Raw genomic sequence first — 24307 nt, forward strand, 5'->3', positions numbered from 1 at the left:
ATTTATTTACCAGTTTTTACATTATTTGTGTTTAGATTTTCACAAATGACCCAACAACAATAAACACAAACTCTCTGAAAACAAAAAAAGAAGACATGTTGATACTGGTCTTACCTCTACTAACAATACATCTACTGAGGACATGACAATGCATGAGAGGAAAGCGGAGTTTACAAATCAACACCATGAGCTGGCCACAAGATGTGTGAAACTAAAAGGAATAAACAAAATTCTTTGAAGAAAGTTTTGGCATACAGTCGCCTCTGTTGGGGGGGGGTGGGGGTGTGTGTGTGTGGACAAATCAAAAAACAAAATGAAACAAAATGGACTGAAAATACATAGTGTAACACTAATTGGCTTTGTCGACAATCGACGTTGTCCATGCATTTTGAGTCTGGCGAATTGAAGGAGCATGCTCGTCTATAAAATTACTAAAAATGCAAAGAGAGAGGCAAATTGACTAATTCTGGAGAGAGGAAGAAGGGAGGGAGGGATAGCTCAGGAAAGAGGGTGGGAGATATTTTGTAGTTGCAGAAACAGAGACAAGGGGAGAGGGAATGGGAGCAGTGAACAGAAAGGCAAGCACAACTGGCACGGATAGGCAGGGAACATTACTGTCAAAAATCACAACTACATGAATATGAACTTGACACCAACATATGTGGATGAAGAAAACAAACCTAAGTTCATCTGATTAAGTGACCAAAAAAAAAAAAAAATGTTGGGACAGTTTCTGCCTACCATTGTAAATGACTGTTTACTATATCTGGTAGTTTTGTGATCGACACTAAAAACTTTGACATCGTACATTAAAAAAAATTATGGCACTCAAACCATCGCACAAGATACTAATATTGTGTGTGTGTGAGATCTTAAAAGAAATAATTTAAGAACCGCTGGAATGCATGCACAAATAAATAGAACATTTCTGTGAAACTCATGCTGGGCTGACATTCATACTTGATGTCTTTCCCTTCAGAAAACCCGCTGTGACTACCATTACTTCAGACAGATGAGAGACCATCATTACTTAAAAATGTATGACACTCAGTCGTGTCTGACAGCAACCATCAGAACACCAGGGAAGGCAACTGCTTTCCCGCCAATCTTGGCTAGAATTCATAAAAATGGAGAGTGTGGTTTGTTTTTAGCCCAAGTTACATCCCCACTCTCTCAACCAATAGCGTTTTAGGACAGTCGGCATTGGGATGGTTCCCAAAGACCAAACAGCCTACAAAGCTGCAGCACTAAGAGCCAGTGCAATCTTGCCTCCCAATTTGAGAGTCACTGTCCTTCACAAAAAGACTAAGCTAGAAATGAATTAATTCCCATTGCAGCGGAGAAACCAATGATCAAACAGCTCTCACTTTGATGTTGGCCCAGCTGAAAGCTTATGGCGATCTTTGATATAACCAAGAGTGTTGAGACTCCAGACAGACCACATCACCACCAGACAGACCATCATTACTTCAGAAATAATGTCAGATCTGTCTGTCAAAATGTAGCTTTCTCTCTCTCTCCGTCTCTGTCTCTCTCTAAACAGCATTGGATGCGCTGTCCCCATCACTTCAAATGTTGATGCATGTGAAACAAACTCCCTTATCCCTAAGTCTCAGGGACAGAAGCAGGCTTTATGTATGTACTCTTTTTTTTTTTTTTCAATATTTTATACAACACAGGAATGTGGCACATGAGATCTATTTATAAATAATTCAGAAAGTTTTCAAGCACAGCATTAATTACACCATCAGATCTATAAATAATTCACACAAAAGCTTTCAAGAATCAACATCACCTCACCTACAACAGCAATATTTTCCTTTTTTTTTGTTTTTGTTTTTTTGTTTTTATCAATTCACCAGTTAGCGCTGTCTCTCTGTCTTTCTGTCCACTATATATGTCTGTCTGTTTGTCTGTCTCTATGTCTCTCATACCCACCCACCAACACAGACACAAACAGAGACACATAGACACACACATATACACACACATGCGCACGCACACACATGCACATGCACAAACACACACACGTGCACAGAGCACTGTGCGCTGGTCATAACTATGTGCCAACACCCAACTGTCCAGTAAAGCTGGAGCAAATTGCTGATGTCAACAATGTTGATGACCAGCTATCTTCAAGAATTAAGCCATGGCCTACATTTCAAACCACAATGACTGACAGGAGTGAAATACAGACTGACATAAGTTAAATACAGAATGAACTCTGCAGCGACTATAGAACCAAGCAGGCATTATTCAAGACATCACAATCACCGTGGCGAGACACAATTTATAATTTTAAAAAAAAGAGAAAGAAATGGCTAGGAACACACCCGAGTGTCCAGTGTGGGTTTTTGTGTTTTTGTTTTTTTTCATCAACACATCTCCCATGTTTTCAGTTTTCTTCTGTGAAGTTGGCGCCATGACAGTGATCACACACCACGAAGGTCTCCGAGTGCTTGTTCAAACAACGTCCATTCTCTTGGTCCGGGCATCATCTTGGTTCCAGTGTTTCTTCTCATGTAGCGTCGCCCTCAGCACCGTGCCTCCAAATGTGTGTTTGATAAAAATAAAACTGATTAAAAAAACAACAACCACAAATGAGCTTCCTCTGTCCACGGTTAGCCCTACTGCCAGCTAACAGATAGACCCTATAGATGAAACAAAGGAACTGATTTTTTTTCTTTGCCTGATATTGTTCTGCACTTTTGCAAGCTTGTAAGGAACATCAGAAGATCCAAGAGCTGGCCGTTAACATGATAAAGGGAAGATAGCCAACATTCAACATCATCGTGATCCGTTCAGATACTGGTAAATACATAATAAACAAGAAATACAGCTAATATTTACATAATGTGATGCATTTGTTGCATCTTGTTTTCTGTGAGATATTGATCGGTGCATTCTGGTTCTTATGTTTTACATCTCTCTCTCTCACACACACACATAATTATAGACACATACACACTCTCTCTCTCTCTCTCTCTCACTCACTCATTCAGCACTGAGAACAAGCTGAACATTCACAGCGGCGCTGATGGTCAAGCTCAAGTATCGACTAGCCGACGGTCAAGAACAGATAAGAATCCACACGCATGAGGCAACAATAAATAAAACACGGGGGTCCACTAACAAATTAGACGCAACTGATGGTCAGGAATGTGTTCCGTTTGTTCCAGCTTTTGACGGGACCAATGACTGACTGACTGAACATGGGCAGTGGTGGTGAATGAAGAGATTCAGTTTCAGTTTCAAGGAGGTGTCAGAGCATGCGAGTCGATCCATATAATTATGCTACACCACTTCTGCGTTTAAAGGGAAAAAAAAACAAAAAACCACACCCACAGATGCCTAACCTACGCTTAAACCAAACGCGCTTCTCAGACACTGAGAGCCTATTAAGAGAACACATAAGGAAAGGCTCTGGGCCTACAGGTCTTAGCCTCCTATGGCATTCATCCTCACCCCACTATCTAAAAGATGAATATCTTGTGACCTTGAAACCCTTTCACCAGCAACAATCAGGGTGTCACTAGCTAAACCACTTGCTAACTGATCAGAACACAACAGTTTAGGCATCAGCGACTGAAGACAACACACATAAAATGGTTCGGGCGCCACTTAGAACTTGTTATTCTTTGGCAAGACAAAAAAAAAAATACTTGAAAGCTGACGTCCATATCACACCATCAGACTCTGGTCATGCACAAACACTGTGAACAAAATCTGTCTCTCAAAACTTGCTACCTGTTTTGCTGGTCTTTTGTTTGATATCGTGTCCACGACCATCTGTGTCCTTCACCACCACCATCCTACTCACAGGCAAAGCAGCCAGGCTCACATAACAAATGGGGGGAAACATGCCTGTAACATAACACTGGACTGGACTTGGGGCCCATCACACAAGATGAGCGAGGAAAGCCTTGAAGTAAGATTGAGAGAGGGAAGGGGTCGGGGAGGGGGGGGGGGGAGGAAAGCCATGGCAACTGATGACACCGAAGCAAAGCTGCACAATCAGTCTGACCAGCTACATGACTTGTGACGTCTGTCTGTTAATCAATTAATCAGTTAAGTCAGAGTTCCGTGGTGGGCCCTTCGTTCACGTGAAGAGAGGAGTCAAAGAAGTTCTGTGGGAGCTTCAGCATGTACTCGCTGAGCGGTCTGTTGTCCACCGCGAAGGGAACCAGAGTGTTGGACTCCCAGGGCGGGGAGTAGATGGGCTCCAGGTCTTCAGCAGCAGTGCGTCCTGTAGCAGACCTGGAGTCTGTCGTCGCGGCCGTGGCGGCAGCACCCCACCTGCTGGCCTCGCTGTGACCGGGGAGGGAGGAGGAACCGGCACCAGCACCGGCAGCACTGGAGGCCGGGGGAGCGGAACAGGTGGGGCTCATGGCATTGTGCTGCTGGTGGTGATGATGGTGAGGAGGTTGGGGCTTGTTACCACCACCTCTCTTCGGCTGACCCTCACCACCACCACCACCACCCTTTCCTGGGTGACCAACGTAAGGGGGAGGGGCAGGGGGAGGTGGGAGGTGGGAGGAGAAGGGGGCGGCGACGCTAGCGCTGGCGTAGGGGTCGACAGCGGTGGTGAAGGGGGTGTCTGCCACTCCGCTGACCTGGGGGGTGCTTCACTCTGGAGCCGGGCAGGCGGCGAGGTAAGGTGACGGAGTCCTCATACCCTGGGTGGTACCCCCCAACACCCGTCGACGACCCCGACTGGAGTCTGTGGGGGTGGGGGTGGTGGTGGAGGGATGAGGAAGAGGAGGGTGGCAGAGTGTTGAGGGCGTGCAGGGTCTGAACTGGTTCCAGGGCCACCGCCAGTTGGGCAGGGTGATGCTGCTGATGGTGGGCGCGGCTGTTGGAGGAGGTCAGGCTGTTAAAGGTCTGCATCATAGGCTGACCGCTGTTGCTGTTGCCATTGTCGCTGCCTCCCTGGGCCTGGTTGAAGGACGACACGGCACAGGCTGCGCTGAGCTCCTCCCGGACCTCAGGCACCAGCGTGGCCGGGGTGTAGCCCGACGATGACTGCTGCTGCTGCTGAGGGGGAGGCAGCGGGGGTGGGGAATGGGTCGGGGCCGGTTTGTGTTGCGGGAGGTTCCAGAGACTCTCTCGGGCATCATCGGGCGTTACGCTGCCACCGCCTCCACCGGTCTTCCCTGGCTGACTCCCTGTATCAGATTTACTCCCTCCTCCTCCCCCTCCACCACCACACCCTTCCTCCGCTGACCCTCCCTCGACAGAGGCGTAATCGTGGTCTTCCCCGGAGTAGCGGGAGTCAGCGCCAGAGTCCGAGTCATACTTGGACACGGTCATGCTGCTCTCCTGAGTGCCACTCTCGTCCTCCAAGAGCTTGGAGCGCTCCGAAGTGGTGCCCATGCCCGTGCCCCCTCCACCCGACTTGTGACGTCGCTTGCTGTCGTCATCGTTGCCCGCCTCCTCATGGCCCAGCAGTGATGTCTCAGACGTGATGCTCTTGTGCTTGCCGCCCCGCTGACGTTTGTCCCCTGCCCCGCCTCCTGCTGCCGAGCCTGTGCCCTGTGATCACACGCACACGCACGCACACACACAAAGCAAGGTCAGCATTCTTGTACTGTATTGTATTGTATTGTATTGTATTGTATTGTTTTGTACTGTACTGTATTGCAATGCACTGTATTGTATTGTATTGAATGTATTGTACTGCACAGTACTGCAACGAAGGTGTATGCAGAAGAACCCATGGCAATAAAGAGTGTGTCCCTGGCAAGAAACCTGTACAAAACAAAATCCACAATGATAACCAAAAAACAAACACTTAGAATCTTTAAAAACAAAAACAAACAAAACATATAAAAAAACAAAATAGCATGGTGCTTAATTGTGGCGACATGGTCTCTCAGGTGAAATCAATCATAACCAAAAGTATCACAATGCTCACAATGCAATACAATACAGTCACAATGTGCTCGTTGTGCGAATGGAGCGCAGTCAGTATACTGTCTCAAAGTGGAGTGGAGTGATTACTGCAGTCATGTAGTAATGAGGGTTGGTTTAGCAAAAAAAAAAAAAAAAAAAAAAAAAACCCAACCAACCCACATGACACGTGTTTTGCATTAGAAATGGCTGGTTCTTGATCATCAGTAGAAGCTACAGGTGAGCTCAATGTGGAGCGATGGCCTAGAGGTAATGCGTCCGCCTAAGAAGCAAGAGAATCTGAACGCGCTGGTTTGAATCACGGCTCAGCCACTGATATTTTCTCCCCCTCCACTAGATCTTGAGTGGTGATCTGGGCTCTAGTCATTCGGATGAGATGATAAACCGAGGTCCCGTGTGAAGCATGCACTTAGCGCACATAAAAGAACCCACAGCAACAAATGGGTTGTTCCTGGCAAAATTCTGTAGAAAAATCCACTTGAATAGGAAAAACAAATAAAACAGCACGCAGGAAAAAAAAAAAAAAAAGGTGGCGCTGTAGTATAGCGATGCGCTCTCCCTTGGGAGAGCAGCCCGAATTTCACACAGAGAAATCTGTTGTGATAAAAGAAATACAAATACAAATACAAAATAGTCTAAGCTATACATTGGTGCTATAATGTATACAGTAATCATTTCATATCTCTCATATGTCTTCGTGCTATAACATACAGTATTTTGCATTTCTCACATGTCATATAATAAACGCAAAAATATCACCTGAGTTCCATTTGTGTTGTTTAATGTTTTCTAAAGGTAACCATTGTGACATACATTTCAATTTTTTTTTTTTAACAGATTATAACTGTTCTTTGACAGATAACTGTGATAACTGTGTTTAAAACTATAATGATCTCATCAAAGCTGATAATTTGATTGATGCTGATCAACAGTATCATGGCGGATCACAGCTTTCACTAACTGTTCTTAACAGACAACTGTGTTAATAACTAGAATGATTCAATCAATGCTGATAATCTAATTCATGCTGATTAACCATTCTCACAGTATCATAGGATCACAGCTTTCACTAACTGTTCTTGACAGACAATTGTGTTAATAACTAGAATGATTCAATCAATGCTGATAATCTAATTCATGCTGATCAACCATTCTCACAGTATCACGGATCACAGCTTTCACTTACCGGCGTGTAGACCACGGTGGTGGAAGAAGTCCCCTCTGGAACCTGAGGCAACGGGCGGTCCTTGAACGACTTCTGCAACAATCACCACTGTCAGCATCTTTCTGACTACTGCTACTACTATTACTACTACTACTACAACTTCTACAACTACTGCTGCTGCTGCTGCTACTACTACCACCACCGCTGCTGCTGCTGCACCACTACGCCTACTACTACTACTTCTTAGAAGAAGCAGCAGCAAATCTATTTTGCACTGAATCTACAACCATTACTACTTCTAGTTCTTATAATGATACTACTACTACTACTACTATTAACAATAATTATTATTATCATCATTATTCTTTTTAATAATGTAATTAATATGAAATCTATATAGTGTTGATACAAAGCCTTTTTCACACCTTGTCATTCACACACATGCAATAACTAATTCAGAAGGATGAAATACAGCACTTAAAACACATGTAAACAGAATGCTAAGGAAAATGTAGACCAGACAGACAGACAGAGAGAGAGAGAGAGAGAGAGAGAGAGAGAGAGAGACAGAGACGGAAAGCCAGACTTAAAAGGAACTGAGTGCAGAGATTTGATGAAGCAACAGGGGGGCAGATCATTCGTAGGTGTAAGTAAGTGTAAGGTCCAGAGACAAGAGAAAGAGTCAGCGGGCTGACTGTGAAGTGTCTTAGATCTGTGGAACGTGGTAACACTGAGAGTGGATCGGAAGCTGATCATCGTGGGAGGGACGGATGGTTTTTGCAGAGGCGAAAGCAGTCATAGAGACAGGAAGGGGCAGATTTGTGTGTACATCAATATCATTATAGGAAGATACTTAACAACAACTGCAACAGCATCTACTACTACCATGTACCAGTTACAAGTACCTGCTACAGATGTGGTCACCATTCCTAGCAGCCACAACCCCTACCCTTACCCCCCCCGCCCCCTCCAAAACCCCCTCACCACCACCACCATTGCTACTGATGTGTGTATGTGTCAGGGGGTGGTTGTGGTTGGTGCTGGAGTGTGAGTGTTGTGTTTGTGCATGTATGTGTGTGCGAGTTTGTCAGTGTGCGCGCAAGTGAGTGTATGTGGCCACATGTGTGTGTGTGTGTGTGTGTGTGTGTGTGTGTGATTGTGCATGTGTGTGTGTGAGTGTGTGTATGAGTGTGTGTGTGTGTGTGTGTGTGTGTGTGTGTGTGTGTGTGTGTGTGTGTGTTTGTGTGTGTATGTGTGCGTGTTTGCGAGTGGTGTGTGCATGTTTGTGCGTGCGTGCATACGTGTGTGTTGAGTGGTGTGTGTGTGAGTATGTGCAAGCATGTGTGTGTGTGTGTGTGTGTGTGTGTGTGTGTGTGTGTGCACATGCCTGTGTGTGTACATGCATGCTTGTGTGTGTGAGTATGTGCATGCATGCGTGCATGTGTGTGTATAATGTGTATGTGTGCACCTGCAGACAGCAGTTAGGATAAGGGAAAGAGAGAGTGGGTCTGGGTCTGGGTCTAGGTCAGGGTCTGCATCTAGGTCAGGGTCAGGGTCTAGGTCAGGGTTTGGGTCAAGGTCAGGGTCAGGATCTGGGTCAGGGTCTCACTCACCACAGCACTGTCTGGAGGCAGGGACGGCAGATCCCCAAAAGACGTGATGAATTTCTCCTGATTCTTCTGGAAGCGCCTGAACCACACACACACACACACACACACAAGCACACACACACGCTTTGATTTTTTACAGCAGATACATGTGAAGGTAAGCAAAACAGTTACCAGAACGAGAGGAGGTAGACACAGTGCTTTCTGTGACCTGAGGGCAACCAGGTACATGACTAGGGTCCTAAGAACCATCAGTATGCCAGACAGAGTAAGGTTACTACTGTATATCCATGTATGTATGCTAGTCAGTCTTGTCCAACTATGACCATCAGAACAGCAGATGAGGCAACTGCTGTGTCTTGCCCAGGTTATAGATATATTCCTGCTCTCTCGGCCATGACAGGTTTTTAGGACAGTCAGTGTTAGGATGGTTCTCAAAAGCCAACTAGCCCCCTGCAAATTAATTCCATTGCAGAAGAAAAACTACTTATGGCTGATGGCCCAACTGTAAACTTGTGTCACATCAGGGTAGCCTACAGTTCTACAAACTGTAAATTGTGCAAGCTCACTCTCTCTCTCCCTATCTACCTATCTACCTCACACTCAACACACACACACAAACACACACTCACAATACACACTATTCCCCCTGCCACCCTCGAAAAATCAGTTCATCTGTTATCATCACTTTTTTTTTGTTTTGTTCTATTAGGTCTCTTAAAGGAGCCTTGTATTCAACAGATATTTCATGCACAGGTGACGGACGTTTTCCACCAGGGGGGAAAAAAAAAGAGAGACCGAAGGCTGACTCTGAAACTAAATTTTCAAATGAATTTTTAAAGCTTGTGGACTGATCCTTATACACTACATCAGACCTGGTTTTTGGGGGTTTTTTTGTTTGTTTGTTGTTTTTAAAGAAAAATAAGAAGGAAAGAAATAAAAAGCAAACTGCTGACCTTTACATAAACCGAACATGCTGGTCAGGCCTTGAGAGCTTAGCCTGACTTTGTGTGGATTGCCATGAAATAAATTTGACTGTCAAACTGGGGGTGGGGGGGTGAGGGTGGGGGTTACTTCCCTTCACTCACCTCCTGATCTTGCAAAGACCGATGAGGATGAGAACGATGACGATGACCACAGCCAGGATCACGCCGATGACAGTGAAGTCGCGTGGCTCTTCCTCTGAAAGACACAACATCAACACACTGCGCTTCACTACACTACACCACACTACAATACACAATACTACACTACACTGTGCGATACAACGCAATGGAACATACTACAATACAATGCAATACATATTCTTCTTTTTTTTCCCAACCAATAGGAAATTAATACTCGTGCATTCAAAGGCTCGTCACTCACGCGGCACAGTCTCAAAGCCCATAATCGGTGAATGCACCCTCATCATCATCATCACTATGATCATCACCATCACCACCACCACCAACCACCATTACCATAACCAACCACCATCACCACCACCAACACACCACCACCATCACCACCACCACAACCACCACCATCATCATCACAACCACCACCACCACCAACCACCACCACCATAACCATCACCACCACCACTACCATCACCACCAGCACCATCACCAATAACACCACCACCATCACACCCACCACCACTGTCACCATCATCATCACCACCACCATCACACCCACCATCACACACACCACCACCATCACCATTATCATCACCATCACCACCATCATCACAATATATGCTGCTGTACTGCAAGCATCATCACTATCACAATCAGCATCACCACCACCACAACCATAACCCTTACACACACCCCCACCACCATCACCATCATCACCCTCACCACTACCATCACCACCCTCAACCCCCCCCCCCTCCTGCCACACCATCACCCTCACCCCCACCCCCACACCACTATCATCACCCTCCCCCCCCACCCCATCACACTCTCCCCACCACCATAACCATCACCACCCTTACACCACCACCACCACCATTCCCCCCCACCGCCCCCAACACTATCACCTTCACCCCCCCACCAACACCCTCACCCCCTAAAACACCCCCCCCCCCACACACACACACACCACCATCCCACCACCACCATCCTCACACCCTCCCCACCACCCCAACCATCACCACCCTTACACCACCACCACCACCACCACCCTCACCGTCCCCCCCCCCTCCCCCACCCAACACTATCACCCTCACACCCACCACAAACACCATCACCCCCCTCCCCCAAACACACACACACACACCCAACCACCACCACCACCACCTCCTACCTCCCACGCACCAACACCAACACCAACACCACCAACACCCTCATCACCACAACGTACGCTGCTGAGCGGCCAGCACCCTGGAGTAGACAGGCTGGGTGCGCTGCCCGGTGCCCCACTGGGAGTCGGCGGCCATGCTGACCCGGTAGTAGGCCCCCTGCTCCAGGTCCTCCAGCAGGACGCTGCGGGCGTCCCTCCGGGCTGTGGCATTCTGCTCGCTCCCTGCACAGGAAAGAAAGGTTCCAGTTTTTAGTTTGGGTTGCTCTATGCTTTCTCCTCCTGCTTTTCCTGCACAGGAGGCATGATTAAGTTTCATTTTTACTTTCTTGAGTTTTTCCTCCTCCTCCTCCTCTTCTTCTTCTCCGTTCGTGGGCTGCAACCCCCGCATTCACTCGTATATTACACGAGTGGGCTTTTTACTTGTATGACCGTGCGGCAGCCACGAAGGCAGCCATACTCTGCTTTCAAGGATGTGCATGCTGGATATGTTCTTGTTTCTATAACGCACCAAATGCTGACATGGATTACGGGATCTTTAACGTGCGTATTTGATCTTCTGCTTGCCGTATACACACGAAGGGGGTTCAGGCACTAAGCAGGACTGGGAGATCGGGAAAATTCTCCATCTTTTACCCACCAGGCGCCGTTACCGACGGAGATTCGAAACCGGTACCCTCAGATTTAAAGTCCAACGCTTTAACCACTCGGCTGTTGCGCCCATCATCTCAAGTTTCTCTAGTTTCTCAAGGAGGGTGTCCCTCTGCGCTGTCGTGTTCTGCTCAATCCCTGCACAAGAAGGTGGGTTTCAGTTTCAGTTTTCAGTTTCTCAGGTTCCTTCTTCTGTTTCTTGAAGAAGGCGTTACTGCGTTCTTATTGGACAAAACTAAAATTACCTTATACGCGCTAGAGCAAGCAGCGCATCTATCTTGCTAGGCAAGGGAGACCTGACACCAGTAGTTTTTATCAACCTAAATGCGCTCAGTCAGGCTTTGAGTGCATGTACACATACATACACACAGACACAGACACATATCTATCTATCTAGATCAATAAATATATATACACTCAAAGCCTGACTGAGTGCATAGTGTTAAGCTGCTGGTCAGGCATCAGCCTAGATGTATAAGGGTGTGTGTGTGTGTGTGTGTGTGTGTGTGTGTGTGTGTGTGTGTGTGCCGTGTACACCTGTCAGGGTGGATTTCAACTACAGAATTTTGCCAAAGGACAACACTCACATTGCCATGGTTTCTTATTCAGTGCACCAAGTGCGTGCTGCACATGGGATCTAGGTTTATCATCTCATCCGAATAACTAGACACTAACTTTGTTTTTCCATTCAAACTAAGGAAGAAAGGGCGAGATCGATATTTGTACCTTGATCCTCACAGAGACACTGCATTGACAGATAAGCGTCTTGAACCTTTCTGGCACCTCCCTCATTGCAGAAAGGAATAAGGATGGAATGAGTGTCAGGACTACATCAGTTTCACAGTATATTGTGGAGTTGATTGATGGCCTAGAGCTAACGCGTCTGCCCTAGGAAGCGAGAGAATCTGAGCGCGCTGGTTTGAATCACGGCTCAGCCGCCGATATTTTCTCCCCCTCCACTGGACCTTGAGTGGTGGTCTGGAAGCTAGTCATTCGGATGAGACGATAAACCGAGGTCCCATGTGCAGCATGCACTTAACGCACGCAAAAGAACCCACGGCAACAAAAGGGTTGTTCCTGGCAAAATTCTGTAGAAAAATCCACTTTGATATGAAAAACAAATAAAACTGCAGGCAGGGAAAAATAAATTAAAAAAAAAAGGGGGGGAGGCGCTGTAGTGTGATGCAGCCCGAATTTCACAGAGATGTTGTGATAAAAAAGAAATACAAATACAAACAGTGTCCTTGATAGGACATCCGTCACGCTTATGATGATCCCTCAAGCCTAGGGTCATCACTGTCATGAAGGCCCTGATCAATGCCTCAGGTTTATACAGAGGGCAGGCATCTGTTCCTTTCGAGCTTTCTTTTTTTTTTTCTTTCACAGGAGATACAGGACGGGTTGTATGAAGCGATCTCTGCAGCACTGAGCTGGCTTGTATAGAGTTAAGAATGTTCCCAAGTATATCGAGTTTTTACCGTGGACTTGGGAACATTCTTAAAGATAGGCAAACTTGGAACTTGGGAACATTCTTAAAGATAGGCAAACTTGGGAACATTCTTAAAGATAGGCAAACTTGGAACTTGGGAACATTCTTAAAGATAGGCAAACTTGGGAACATTCTTAAAGATAGGCAAACTTACCGCTGCTAAGTTCGTGCATGTACATTAGTCCGCACGCTTTGATATATACCTACCTATCTCCTTAAAACTGAAACTGAAATAACTGATCCCTAAGGAAAAAAAAGAAACAAGGAAAATAAAAATAACAGTAAACTAAAAGATTACACAATTCCCTTTGTTGACCCCATTATTCACAGTTATATCTGAAATTATAAATCTGTATAGGCATCTGTTTATTTGCCTAATTCTGTATAACATATGCATGTACTCATCATCATCATCATCGTCACAAGTTTCAAGGCCTGACTAAGCGCGTTGGGCTACGCCGCTGGTCAGGCATCTGCTTGGCAGATGTGGTGTAGCGTATATGGATTTGTCCGAACGCAGTGACGCCTCCTTGAGCTACTGAAACTGTCACAAGTATTATCATTAAAAGAATGGGTTTTTTTAATTCTTTTTAATCATTTATCTTTTACTTTAATTCTATAATCTGTTCATTCATTTTCATTTTTTTGCGTGGTGGTCACTGACCTTTGCATCGGTTGTTCGCGGCGTCCGTGATGACACAGTAGTAAATGATGAAACGCGTGATGTAGACATCAGCCGCCATGTTGGTGCAGGGGCGATAAGTCCACGTCACTCTTAACGTCCCCGCTCGGAACACTTTCGAGAAGTCCACGTTTTCTGGGAGAGCTTTCGGACCTGAAAATGGATGGGCACATTGACTACTCGAATAGTTCAGCAAAATTATTAATGCATGGTGATTTTTTTTGTTTTTTTTTACCTGGAAACTGGCTGAGAAGAGTAAATGGCTTGAAAATGAAACTGACAGAATGTCAGAATCCTTCACAACTTTCAACGCATTCCTGCTCGGAACACTTTGGAAAAGTCTACGTTTTCTGGGAGAACTTTCGGATCTGAAAATGGATGGACACACTGACAGAATAGTTCAGCAAAATTATCAATATATGGTTAAGTTTTTGGACCTGGAAATTGGTTGAGAAGAATAAAATGGCTTGCACTTGAAAATGAAATTAACCGGCAGAGTGGCAGAATCCTTCATAACTCTCAACATCCCTGCTTGGAACACTTTGGAGATGTCCATTTTTCAAAGAAGAACCTTAAGGCTTGAAAATGGATTGACAGAGTGTCCAAATACTTCGTCACTCTCAATGTACTTGCTTACAACACCTTTTCTTCTTCTTCTTCTTCTGCGTTCACTCGTATGCACACGAGTGGGCTTTTACGAGTATGACCGTTTTTACCCCGCCATGTAGGCAGCCATACTCCGTTTTCGAGGTTGTGTATGTTGGGTATGTTCTTGTTTCCATAACCCACCGAACGCTGACATGGATTACAGGATCTTTAACGTGCGTATTTGATCTTCTGCTTGCATATACACACGAAGGGGGTTCAGGCACTAGCAGGTCTGCACATATGTTGACCTGGGAGATCGTAAAAATCTCCACCCTTTACCCACCAGGCGCCGTCACCGTGATTCGAACCCGGGACCCTCAGATTGACAGTCCAACGCTTTAACCACTCGGCTATTGCGCCCGTCACAACACCTTTTAAAACTCAACATTTTCTGTGAAAATCAGTGGAATGACAGAATGTCAAATTCTTCAGCAAAAACTGTATGGTGAAAGTTTTTGACCCGAAAACGGACTGACACGATGTCAGAATACTTTGGCAAAAAAAAAAAGAAGTGTAAATGATGAATTTTTTTTAACCTTAATATTGGTTAAGGACAATATATGGCAAATTTATCTGCGGTAAAATATTTGGATCTGACAATTAATTGACACAATCTCAGACCACTTTGGCAAAATGTGTGTATGACAAAAAAAGCCTTCCTCTTCTATTAAAAAAAAAAAGAAGAAGAAGAAGAAAGAAAGAAATACTTCTGCAACACCAGTTTCCCTTCTTTTTTTTTATCTGTTCCAATCCATTAAAAAAATCCTTTTTCCATTTTCTTCTTTATCACCCCCCGCTCCACCTTCATTATTCAATTTGTCTCCATTCCCTAAAAGTTTTGCTGAAAGAGTAGGTGGGCCAACAGCAAAGTGGAAGCTGTATGATCAATGGTTTCACCACTGCAATGGGAGACACTATATTGCAATGACTCTTAGTGTTGCCTGTGCCTTGGAGGCTAGCTGGCATTTGGAGACCATCCCAACTCCGACTGTCCTAATAGAACGCTCTTGGCCGAGATAGGGGGGAGGTAACTTGGGCAAGAAACTCTTCACAATAATCAAATTCTAGCCCAGACAGTCGAGACAGCAGTTGCCTCCTCTACTGTTTCTGATGGTCACAATGGGACACAACCGACTGCCAAGCATGTTGAAAGTAACGATGGTCTCTCGTCTGTCTGAAGTAATGACAGTGACAGTCACGCTCCACTATAATCAAATTCTAGCCCAGACAGTCGAGACAGTAGTTAGTTGCCTCCTCTACTGTTTCTGATGGTTCATTGTCAGACGCCACGATCATGCAATACAATGTCCTGGAACATAATATAACAGAACAGGACCTGGTCATGCTCGGACACGACTATCATGCAATACAATGTCCTAGAACGGAATATAACAGAGCAGGACTTGGTCATACTCGGACACGACTATCATGCAATACAATGTCCTAGAACAGAATGTAACACAACAGGACTTGGTCATGGTTGGACACAACTATCATGCAATACAATGTCCTGGAACAGAATTTAACAGAACAGGACATGGTCATAGTTGGACACAACTATCATGCAATACAATGTCCTAGAACGGAATATAACAGAGCAGGACTTGGTCATAGTCGGACACGACTATCATGCAATACAATGTCCTGGAACAGAATTTAACAGAGCAGGACTTGGTCATAGTCGGACACGACTATCATGCGATACAATGTCCTGGAACAGAATTTAACAGAGCAGGACTTGGTCATAGTCGGACACGACTATCATGCAATACAATGTCCTGGAACGGAATATAACAGAGCAGGACTTGGTCATAGTCGGACACAACTATCATGCAATACAATGTCCTGGAACAGAATTTAACAGAGCAGGACTTGGTCATAGTCGGACACGACTATCATGCAATACAATGTCCTGGAACAGAATATAACAGAGCAGGACTTGGTCATAGTCGGACACAACTATCATGCAATACAATGTCCTGGAACAGAATATAACAGAGCAGGACTTGGTCATAGTCGGACACGACTATCATGCAATACAATGTCCTGGAACATAATATAAGAGAACAGGACTTGGTCATAGTCGGACACGACTATCATGCAATACAATGTCCTGGAACATAATATAACAGAACAGGACCTGGTCATGCTCGGACACGACTATCATGCAATACAATGTCCTAGAACGGAATATAACAGAATAGGACTTGGGTATAGTCGGACTCGACCATCATAGCAATACAATGTACTGGAACAAAACAGAACAGAAAAGAACAGTGCATAGTCGGACAAACTATCATACAAAACTATGTCCTGGGACATAACAGAACAGTTCATAGTCGGGCTCAATTACCATGCAATAGAACGTCCTGGAACAAAACAAAACAGAACAGAACAGCTCATAGTCGGACTGTCATGCAATACAATACTTTCTGGAACAAGACACAACAGAACAGTTCATAGTCGGACTATCATGCAATACAACGTCCTGGAACAAGACACGACAGAACAGAACGGATCATAGTCGGACTGTCATGCAATACAACGTCCTGGAACAAGACACAACAGAACAGTTCACAGTCGGACTATCATGCAATACAATACGTCCTGGAACAAGACACAACAGAACAGTTCACAGTCGGACTGTCATGCAATACAATACGTCCTGGAACAAGACACAACAGAACAGTTCACAGTCGGACTGTCATGCAATACAACGTCCTGGAACAAGACACAACAGAACAGTACACAGTCGGACTATCATGCAATACAATACGTCCTGGAACAAGACACAACAGAACAGTTCACAGTCGGACTGTCATGCAATACAACACGTCCCGGGACAGGACGCAAACATAGCAACAGAGGACTGACCGGTGTTCTTGAGGAAGTAGCACTGGGCCCAGGTCAGTCCGCTGCTGACCACCGTGCCGTCGGGCCTTCGCTCTTGCCTGGCCACGCCCACCAGGTAGTGGTCGGGCCGCTCGCGCTTCTCGGCGCCCTGGCTGGACACGTTGACCTGGAACTGACCGCTGCTGCTGGCCACCTCCTGCCACTGCACCTGGTTCTGGGTTTCGCATCCCGGAAACACACGTGCATACACACGTGCACACGCGCGCACACCGACGCACGCGCACGTTGCATACACACGCATAGACATACAGCCGGGCAGGCAGGCAGGCACGCATACACACATGTATGCGCACACACAAGCAAACACACACACACACACACACAAACACTTACATATATATATGTCTGTCTGAAGTGTGCGCGCCTGTATGCGCACAAACACTATATATATATATATGTATATATGTATGTATGTATGTATGTGTGTATGTCTGAAGTATGTGTGTGTGTGTGTGTGTGTGTATCTATGTATGTATGTATAAAATAATCAAATCTATAATACATCAATTAGCCGCATTGGATCACATGCGAGAGAGAGAGAGAGAGAGAGAGAGAGAGAGAGAGAGAGAGAGAGAGAGAGAGAGAGAGAGAGAACTCAGACCTCCAAACGTTTCATTCCAGGTTCAAGATTTTAGGCATGGCCTTTTCTTCCACCACAAAGAGCGTGAACATAATATGAGGAAAAAAAAGATCTTCATGCAGATGGATATGTATGATGAAGAACACACACACACACACACACACACACACACACACACACACACACACACACACACACAGATAAAATGACAAAAAGGCGGACAGACAGAGCAAGGCAGCGAAGAGATATGGCCGGCAAGGCAGCTGACTATTTACTGTCTTTACTGGTTAACGTCCCTCGGTCAACAACACAGAGCCTTTTAATAAGGCAGCTGACTATCTACTTATCTTTGCCGCTTGTAGTCAAGCCGACTAAAGCCAACCTTATAAGGCTAATCTACTAATTTTTGCTGCTTATAGCCGCAGCCAACACACACAGAGCCTTAGCCTTATAAGCAGATGACGGACTGGATCTTTACCAGGACACACCCCCCCACTGGAGTGCCAGACAGGCCTCCCTCCCGGACAGATATCCAGGACTCAGCCCCTTAAATAAAAGATTTATTATTTATTAAAAAAACAAAACAAAAAAAACAACAACAACAACAACACCTTCACCAAACTAAGGAAACCCAGTCCTGAACAACTCTTATTGGTCGTTGAAGTCTAGTCCACTCTCCCCCGAACGACAGATTTCTCTGCATGAAATTCGGGCAGCTCTCCTCAGGGAGGCTGCATCGCTACAGCGACAGCGCCACGCCCTCACTCCCCCTACATCTATTTTATCTATTTATTTATTTTATCTGTTTTATCATTTTTTTTGGTGCTTTTTGTCTTGCTTGCAAGTGTATTTGTTTTACTTCCAAAGTGGATTATTCTACAGAACTTCACCAGGGACTGGATGACTTTGTCTGCCCCAACTGTCAGCGAACATTTCGTGCGCAGATTGGACTATTCAGCCATCTGCGCATTCACAGATAGATTCATGAGCATCCTCTCTCCCCCCCCCCCCCCACCCCACCACCACCCTCCCCCCATCCCCCAGCTGGATGACAACGATGGTCATCATCGATCTCGATGGACACACCACCACCAGGGACAACCTTGGCACTAAGTGCATGCTACACTACACAAACAGGCCGTTCTACCTATCGTCTCCTCTCAATCAGGGTATGGGTGATCGAGCTCAAGGCCGGAAACCAAACCAAACCAAAACCAAACGCAGGACGAGATAATCCAACGCTCTATTATACAAACCACTCAGCTGTACCATACCCACTGTACCGACGATCGAAAAGACCTGTGTAGACGGGCGCAATAGCCGAGTGGTTAAAGCGTTGGGCTGTCAATCTGAGGGTCCCGGGTTCGAATCACGGTGACGGCGCCTGGTGGGTAAAGGGTGGAGATTTTTACGATCTCCCAGGTCAACATATGTGCAGACCTGCTAGTGCCTGAACCCCGTTCGTGTGTATATGCAAGCAGAAGATCAAATACGCACGTTAAAGATCCTGTAATCCACGTCAGCGTTCGGTGGGTTATGGAAACAAGAACATACCCACCATGCACACCCCCGAAAACGGAGTATGGCTGCCTACATGGCGGGGTAAAAACGGTCATACACGTAAAAGCCCACTCGTGTACATACGAGTGAACGCGAGAAGAAAAGACCTGTACACAGATACACTGACTTTTATTTACTGACCTGATCCTCGTGATGACATTAATTTTGGTCACAGGTGCGACCTTTTGCGACAGACTGTCATTCCCGCATTAGCCACAATCGAAGCAAGCTACTCCTGACGAGCTAATAGCCAAGATGGAATGAACAGGATGCTCACTCATGATCGATCCTGATCGACGGATGTCTGCTACGGGCTACTGACCTGACCCTCGTGGTGACACTTGAGCATAGGTGCGACCTTTGCGGCAGAGACTGTCATTCCCGCATTTAGGCCTCAACAGCCACAAGCCAGGCAAGCTGCTTCAGACGAGCAGATAGCCAAGCTGAATGGGCAATATTTGTATTTGTAATTCTTTTTATCCAACAGATTTCTTTGTGTGAAACTCGGGCTGCTCTCCCCAGGGAGAGCACGTCGCTATACCACACCGCCGCCCATTTTTTTTCCTGCGTGCAGTTTTATTTGTTTTTCCTATCAAAGTGGATTTTTCTACAGAATTTTGCCAGGAATAACCCTTTTGTTGCCGTGGGTTCTTTTACGTGCGCTAAGTGCATGTTGTACACGGGACCTCGGTTTATCGTCTCATCCGAATGACTAGCGTCCAGAAAATCACTCAAGGTCTAGTGGAGGGGGAGAAAGTATCGGCGGCTGAGCCGATTCGAACCAGCGCGCTCAGATTCTCTCGCTTCCTATGCGGACGCGGTACCTCTAGGCCATCACTCCACTGACCTCCACTGACTTCATCACTCCAATATCCACAGTTCTTCCCCTCCACTCCTCTGTGTGACTGGCGGAGTGAACGTCCACGCCTTGTTGTGAACACTGCTCATTCCGTCTGGAGGGGGCTGGGGGGGGAAATCGTGGATATAGCCGATGAATGAACAGGATGTTCACCCATTATCAACGGGTACCTTCTCCTACTTTGGGCTACTGACCTGATCCTCGTGGTGACACTTGAGCACGGCGGTGTTGCCTCGGCACCAGGCGACCAGGAAGCCGGCCGTGGACTGGGGGCCGGTGTCCGTCCAGCGGAGGTCAAAGTGACCCGTCCACGTGCCGTCCTCTTTGAAGTCCGTCTCCACGATCAGGGAACCCGGCCCGCGCGGCTCTGTTGACCAGTCGTCGCGCAAGCGCGCGCGCACACACACGCACGCACACACACACACACACAGACGCACGCACACACAGACATACACACACACAAACGTGCGCAAGCACATACACACAGAGTGCTCAGCGTAATTATAATAACACACACACACGCACACAAACACACACCACCACCACCACCACCACCATCACAATCACCATAACCAACACACACACACACACACACACACACACACACACACACACAAACCACCACCACCACCACCACCACCACAACCACACACACACGCACACACGCACACACACACACACACACACACACACACACACACACACACACCACTACCACCACCACCACAACTACCACAACTACACACACACACACACACACACACACACACACACACCACCACCACCACCACCACCTCCACCACCACCACCCATCACACACACACCACCACTGTCCACGTGGCTTGCTGGCTGCCTGCCCTTACTGTCTTTCTTGGCGACGAGAGTGAGCGTGGAGTGGTTGCGTGACACCTTGTGGTCCGAGGTGACGGCGTACAGGTGCACCGAGTAGGCGCTGTCGTTGCGCAGCGGGAGGAGGTGGGAGGTGTTGGGGTAGAGGGTGCTGACGTTGCCGCTCACCCCCCTGCGCTGCCCCCCTTGCCCTCCCCCTTCACCCCCTTCGCCCTCCCCCTCGCCCTCCCTTGCCGTGGTCTGCTGCCCTTCCTCCCCTGTCAGCTGCAGGGCCGTGTAGTCCAGCTGGTAGCTGTGGATGACGCTACGTCGCAAGGCCCAGGGAATGTGCTGCAACACACACAATACAATACAATACAATACAATACAATACAATAAAACATTGTGCAGTGTTCCTTACCACCCTCCTTTACGCCAGCGAGTCCTGGACTGTCCACAGCAGACACGCCAAACAGCTCAATCGCCTCCACCTGAGCTGAATCCTCCACATCAGGTGGCAGGACAAAGTCCCCGACACGGAAGTCCTGGAACGAGCTGGCCTCTGCAGCGTCTACACCCTCCCTGCCAAAAGCCCAAGCCAAGTGGGCTGGACATGTGGTCAGAATGCCAGACAGTCGACTGCCGAAGCAGCTGCTGTACGGAGACATGTGTCAGGGCAAGCGCTCAGTTGGAGGGCAGAAGAAACGCTACAAAGACTGCTTCAAAGCGTCCTTCAAAGACCTGGGCGTCGATATCAACACGTGGGAGACGCTTGCTCTGGACCGTCCAGCTTGGCGCAGCGATATCACCTCATGAGCCCGTGCAGCTGAAGCCAGGTGCATCACCGAGGCGCAATGAAAGCGTGCTGTGCTTAAGGCCCTAGCAGCATCCACTGCCACGACAGCACCCACTCACTTGTGTCCCACATGTGAGCGAGCTTTCAGGGCCTCATCAGTCCCTCCGGACCCACAGCCACCGATCTTCCATCTGATTTTTGAAACCATGATCATCTTCGAATCCGAATGACGAATATCACAAAACAGTATATCTTTATTCATTCATTTGGAAATTAAATTGTGCATCCACAGGCTCGTCACTCACCCTACACAGTATCTAAGCACACAGCCAAGTCCGACACACTCACATGTTTGATCGCTTTTGGGAACCATCCCAGCGCCCGACTGTTCTACAACCCACTTGGCCGAGAGGGTGGGGATGTAACTTGGGCAAGACAATTTCCACCATACTCAAATTCTAGCCCAGATAGTTGGGACAGCAGTTACCTCCTCTGCTTGTTCTGATGGTGATAGTCAGACAAGATTGACTGTAGTATCTGGGCTAGAGTTGGATTACAGTGGAAAGTGTATTGCCCACTCTCCCTGTTTCTCTCGGTCACTGAAAAAGGGCTTTGGGACAGTAAGCGTTGAGGATTCATATTGCACAGTATGTCTTCATTGTCTCAAGAGGCCCGTAGTCACCAAGAGATCTGTATTGCATTGACAGATCCAAAAACTCAAGAAGATCTTTACTGGATCAAGATGTCCATCACGAAGCAATACATTTTTTTTTCTTTTTTGGTTTTTCTTCCCACATCGATACAACAAAGAAAGTTACCACGAAGAAACAAAAGAAATTCTTATATATACATACACACACACACACACACACACACACACACACACACACACATATATATATATATACATACATACATACATACATACATACATACATACATACATGCATAGCACACACACACACACACACACACACACACACACACACACACACACATATATATATATATATATATACATATATATATATATATATTGAACACGTACATTCTTGACGTCATACTCCCAAGACATTCATACAGCAGCTTTAACTTGCATTTACTTGGACACTGCCGGAACGGATGACACTCTGCTGGTTTGTATAGTAGCAGACTGTCCTGCCTCATGAATGCCATTTGAATAACAAAGCGTGGGGATAAACGATAACAGGCCTCTGACGGACACTTGGACTGTGCACGTGATCATCTGAAAGTCGCCTTGTGGTGTGGCGATTGTGGACTGTGCACGTGATCATCTGAAAGTCGCCTTGTGGTGTGGCGATTGTGGACTGTGCACGTGATCATCTGAAAGTCGCCTTGTGGTGTGGCGATTGTGGAACGTGCACGTGATCATCCGGAAGGTCGCCTTGTGGTGTGGCGATTGTGGACTGTGCACGTGATCATCTGAAAGTCGCCTTGTGGTGTGGCGATTGTGGAATGTGCACGTGATCATCTGAAAGTCGCCTTGTGGTGTGGTGATTGTGGAATGTGCACGTGATCATCTGAAAGTCGCCTTGTGGTGTGGGGATTGTGGAATGTGCACGTGATCATCTGAAAGTTGCCTTGTGGTGTGGCGATTGTATAATGTGCACGTGATCATCTGAAAGTCGCCTTGTGGTGTGGGGATTGTGGAACGTGCACGTGATCATCTGAAAGTCGCCTTGTGGTGTGGTGATTGTGGAATGTGCACGTGATCATCTGAAAGTCGCCTTGTGGTGTGGCGATTGTGGAATGTGCACGTGATCATCTGAAAGTCGCCTTGTGGTGTGGCGATTGTGGAATGTGCACGTGATCATCTGAAAGTCGCCTTGTGGTGTGGCGATTGTGGAATGTGCACGTGATCATCTGAAAGTCGCCTTGTGATGTGGCGATTGTGGAATGTGCACGTGATCATCTGAAAGTCGCCTTGAGGTGTGGGGATTGTGGAATGTGCACGTGATCATCTGAAAGTCGCCTTGTGGTGTGGCGATTGTGGAATGTGCACGTGATCATCTGAAAGTCGCCTTGTGGTGTGGCGATTGTGCTGTGTCACATGTTTCAGTTTCAGTTTCAGTAGCTCAAGGAGGCGTCACTGCGTTCGGACAAATCCATATACGCTACACCACATCTGACAAGCATTTGCCTGACCAGCAGCGTAACCCAACGCGCTTTGTCAGGTCTTGAGAAAAAAAGTAAATAAATAATAGATACATACATAAAAAAGGAACTACTACTACTAATAATGATATGTATAAGGCGCAAAAACTTGATGAAGTCAACTATAAGCCACATGATAAACTCTTTCTCCTTCTCCC

At 46.6% G+C, this 24307-nt stretch overlaps 1 protein-coding gene across 2 annotated transcripts in view; it reads right to left on the reverse strand.

The window, feature by feature from the left end:
• Window positions 1–4401: 4401 nt before the first annotated feature.
• LOC143279843 (uncharacterized) overlaps window positions 4402–24307 on the reverse strand; it is a 30124-nt gene continuing 10218 nt past the window's right edge. Inside the window, exons 6-14 of one of the 2 annotated variants that reach the window (XM_076584079.1) lie at window positions 21214–21529; window positions 20545–20717; window positions 17313–17505; window positions 13773–13943; window positions 11032–11193; window positions 9771–9864; window positions 8689–8764; window positions 7097–7165; window positions 4402–5532 (exon numbers count right to left, since the gene is read on the reverse strand). In XM_076584079.1, coding sequence (XP_076440194.1) covers window positions 4555–5532; window positions 7097–7165; window positions 8689–8764; window positions 9771–9864; window positions 11032–11193; window positions 13773–13943; window positions 17313–17505; window positions 20545–20717; window positions 21214–21529 — 2232 coding nt within the window. In that variant the 3' untranslated portion in view covers window positions 4402–4554. Of the gene's footprint in view, window positions 5533–7096; window positions 7169–8688; window positions 8765–9770; window positions 9865–11031; window positions 11194–13772; window positions 13944–17312; window positions 17506–20544; window positions 20718–21213; window positions 21530–24307 lie in introns of both variants that reach the window. The other variant, XM_076584078.1, reaches the window with a different exon arrangement.

Source organism: Babylonia areolata, chromosome 3 (genome assembly GCF_041734735.1).
Source record: "Babylonia areolata isolate BAREFJ2019XMU chromosome 3, ASM4173473v1, whole genome shotgun sequence".
NCBI classification, from domain to species: domain Eukaryota; kingdom Metazoa; phylum Mollusca; class Gastropoda; order Neogastropoda; family Buccinidae; genus Babylonia; species Babylonia areolata.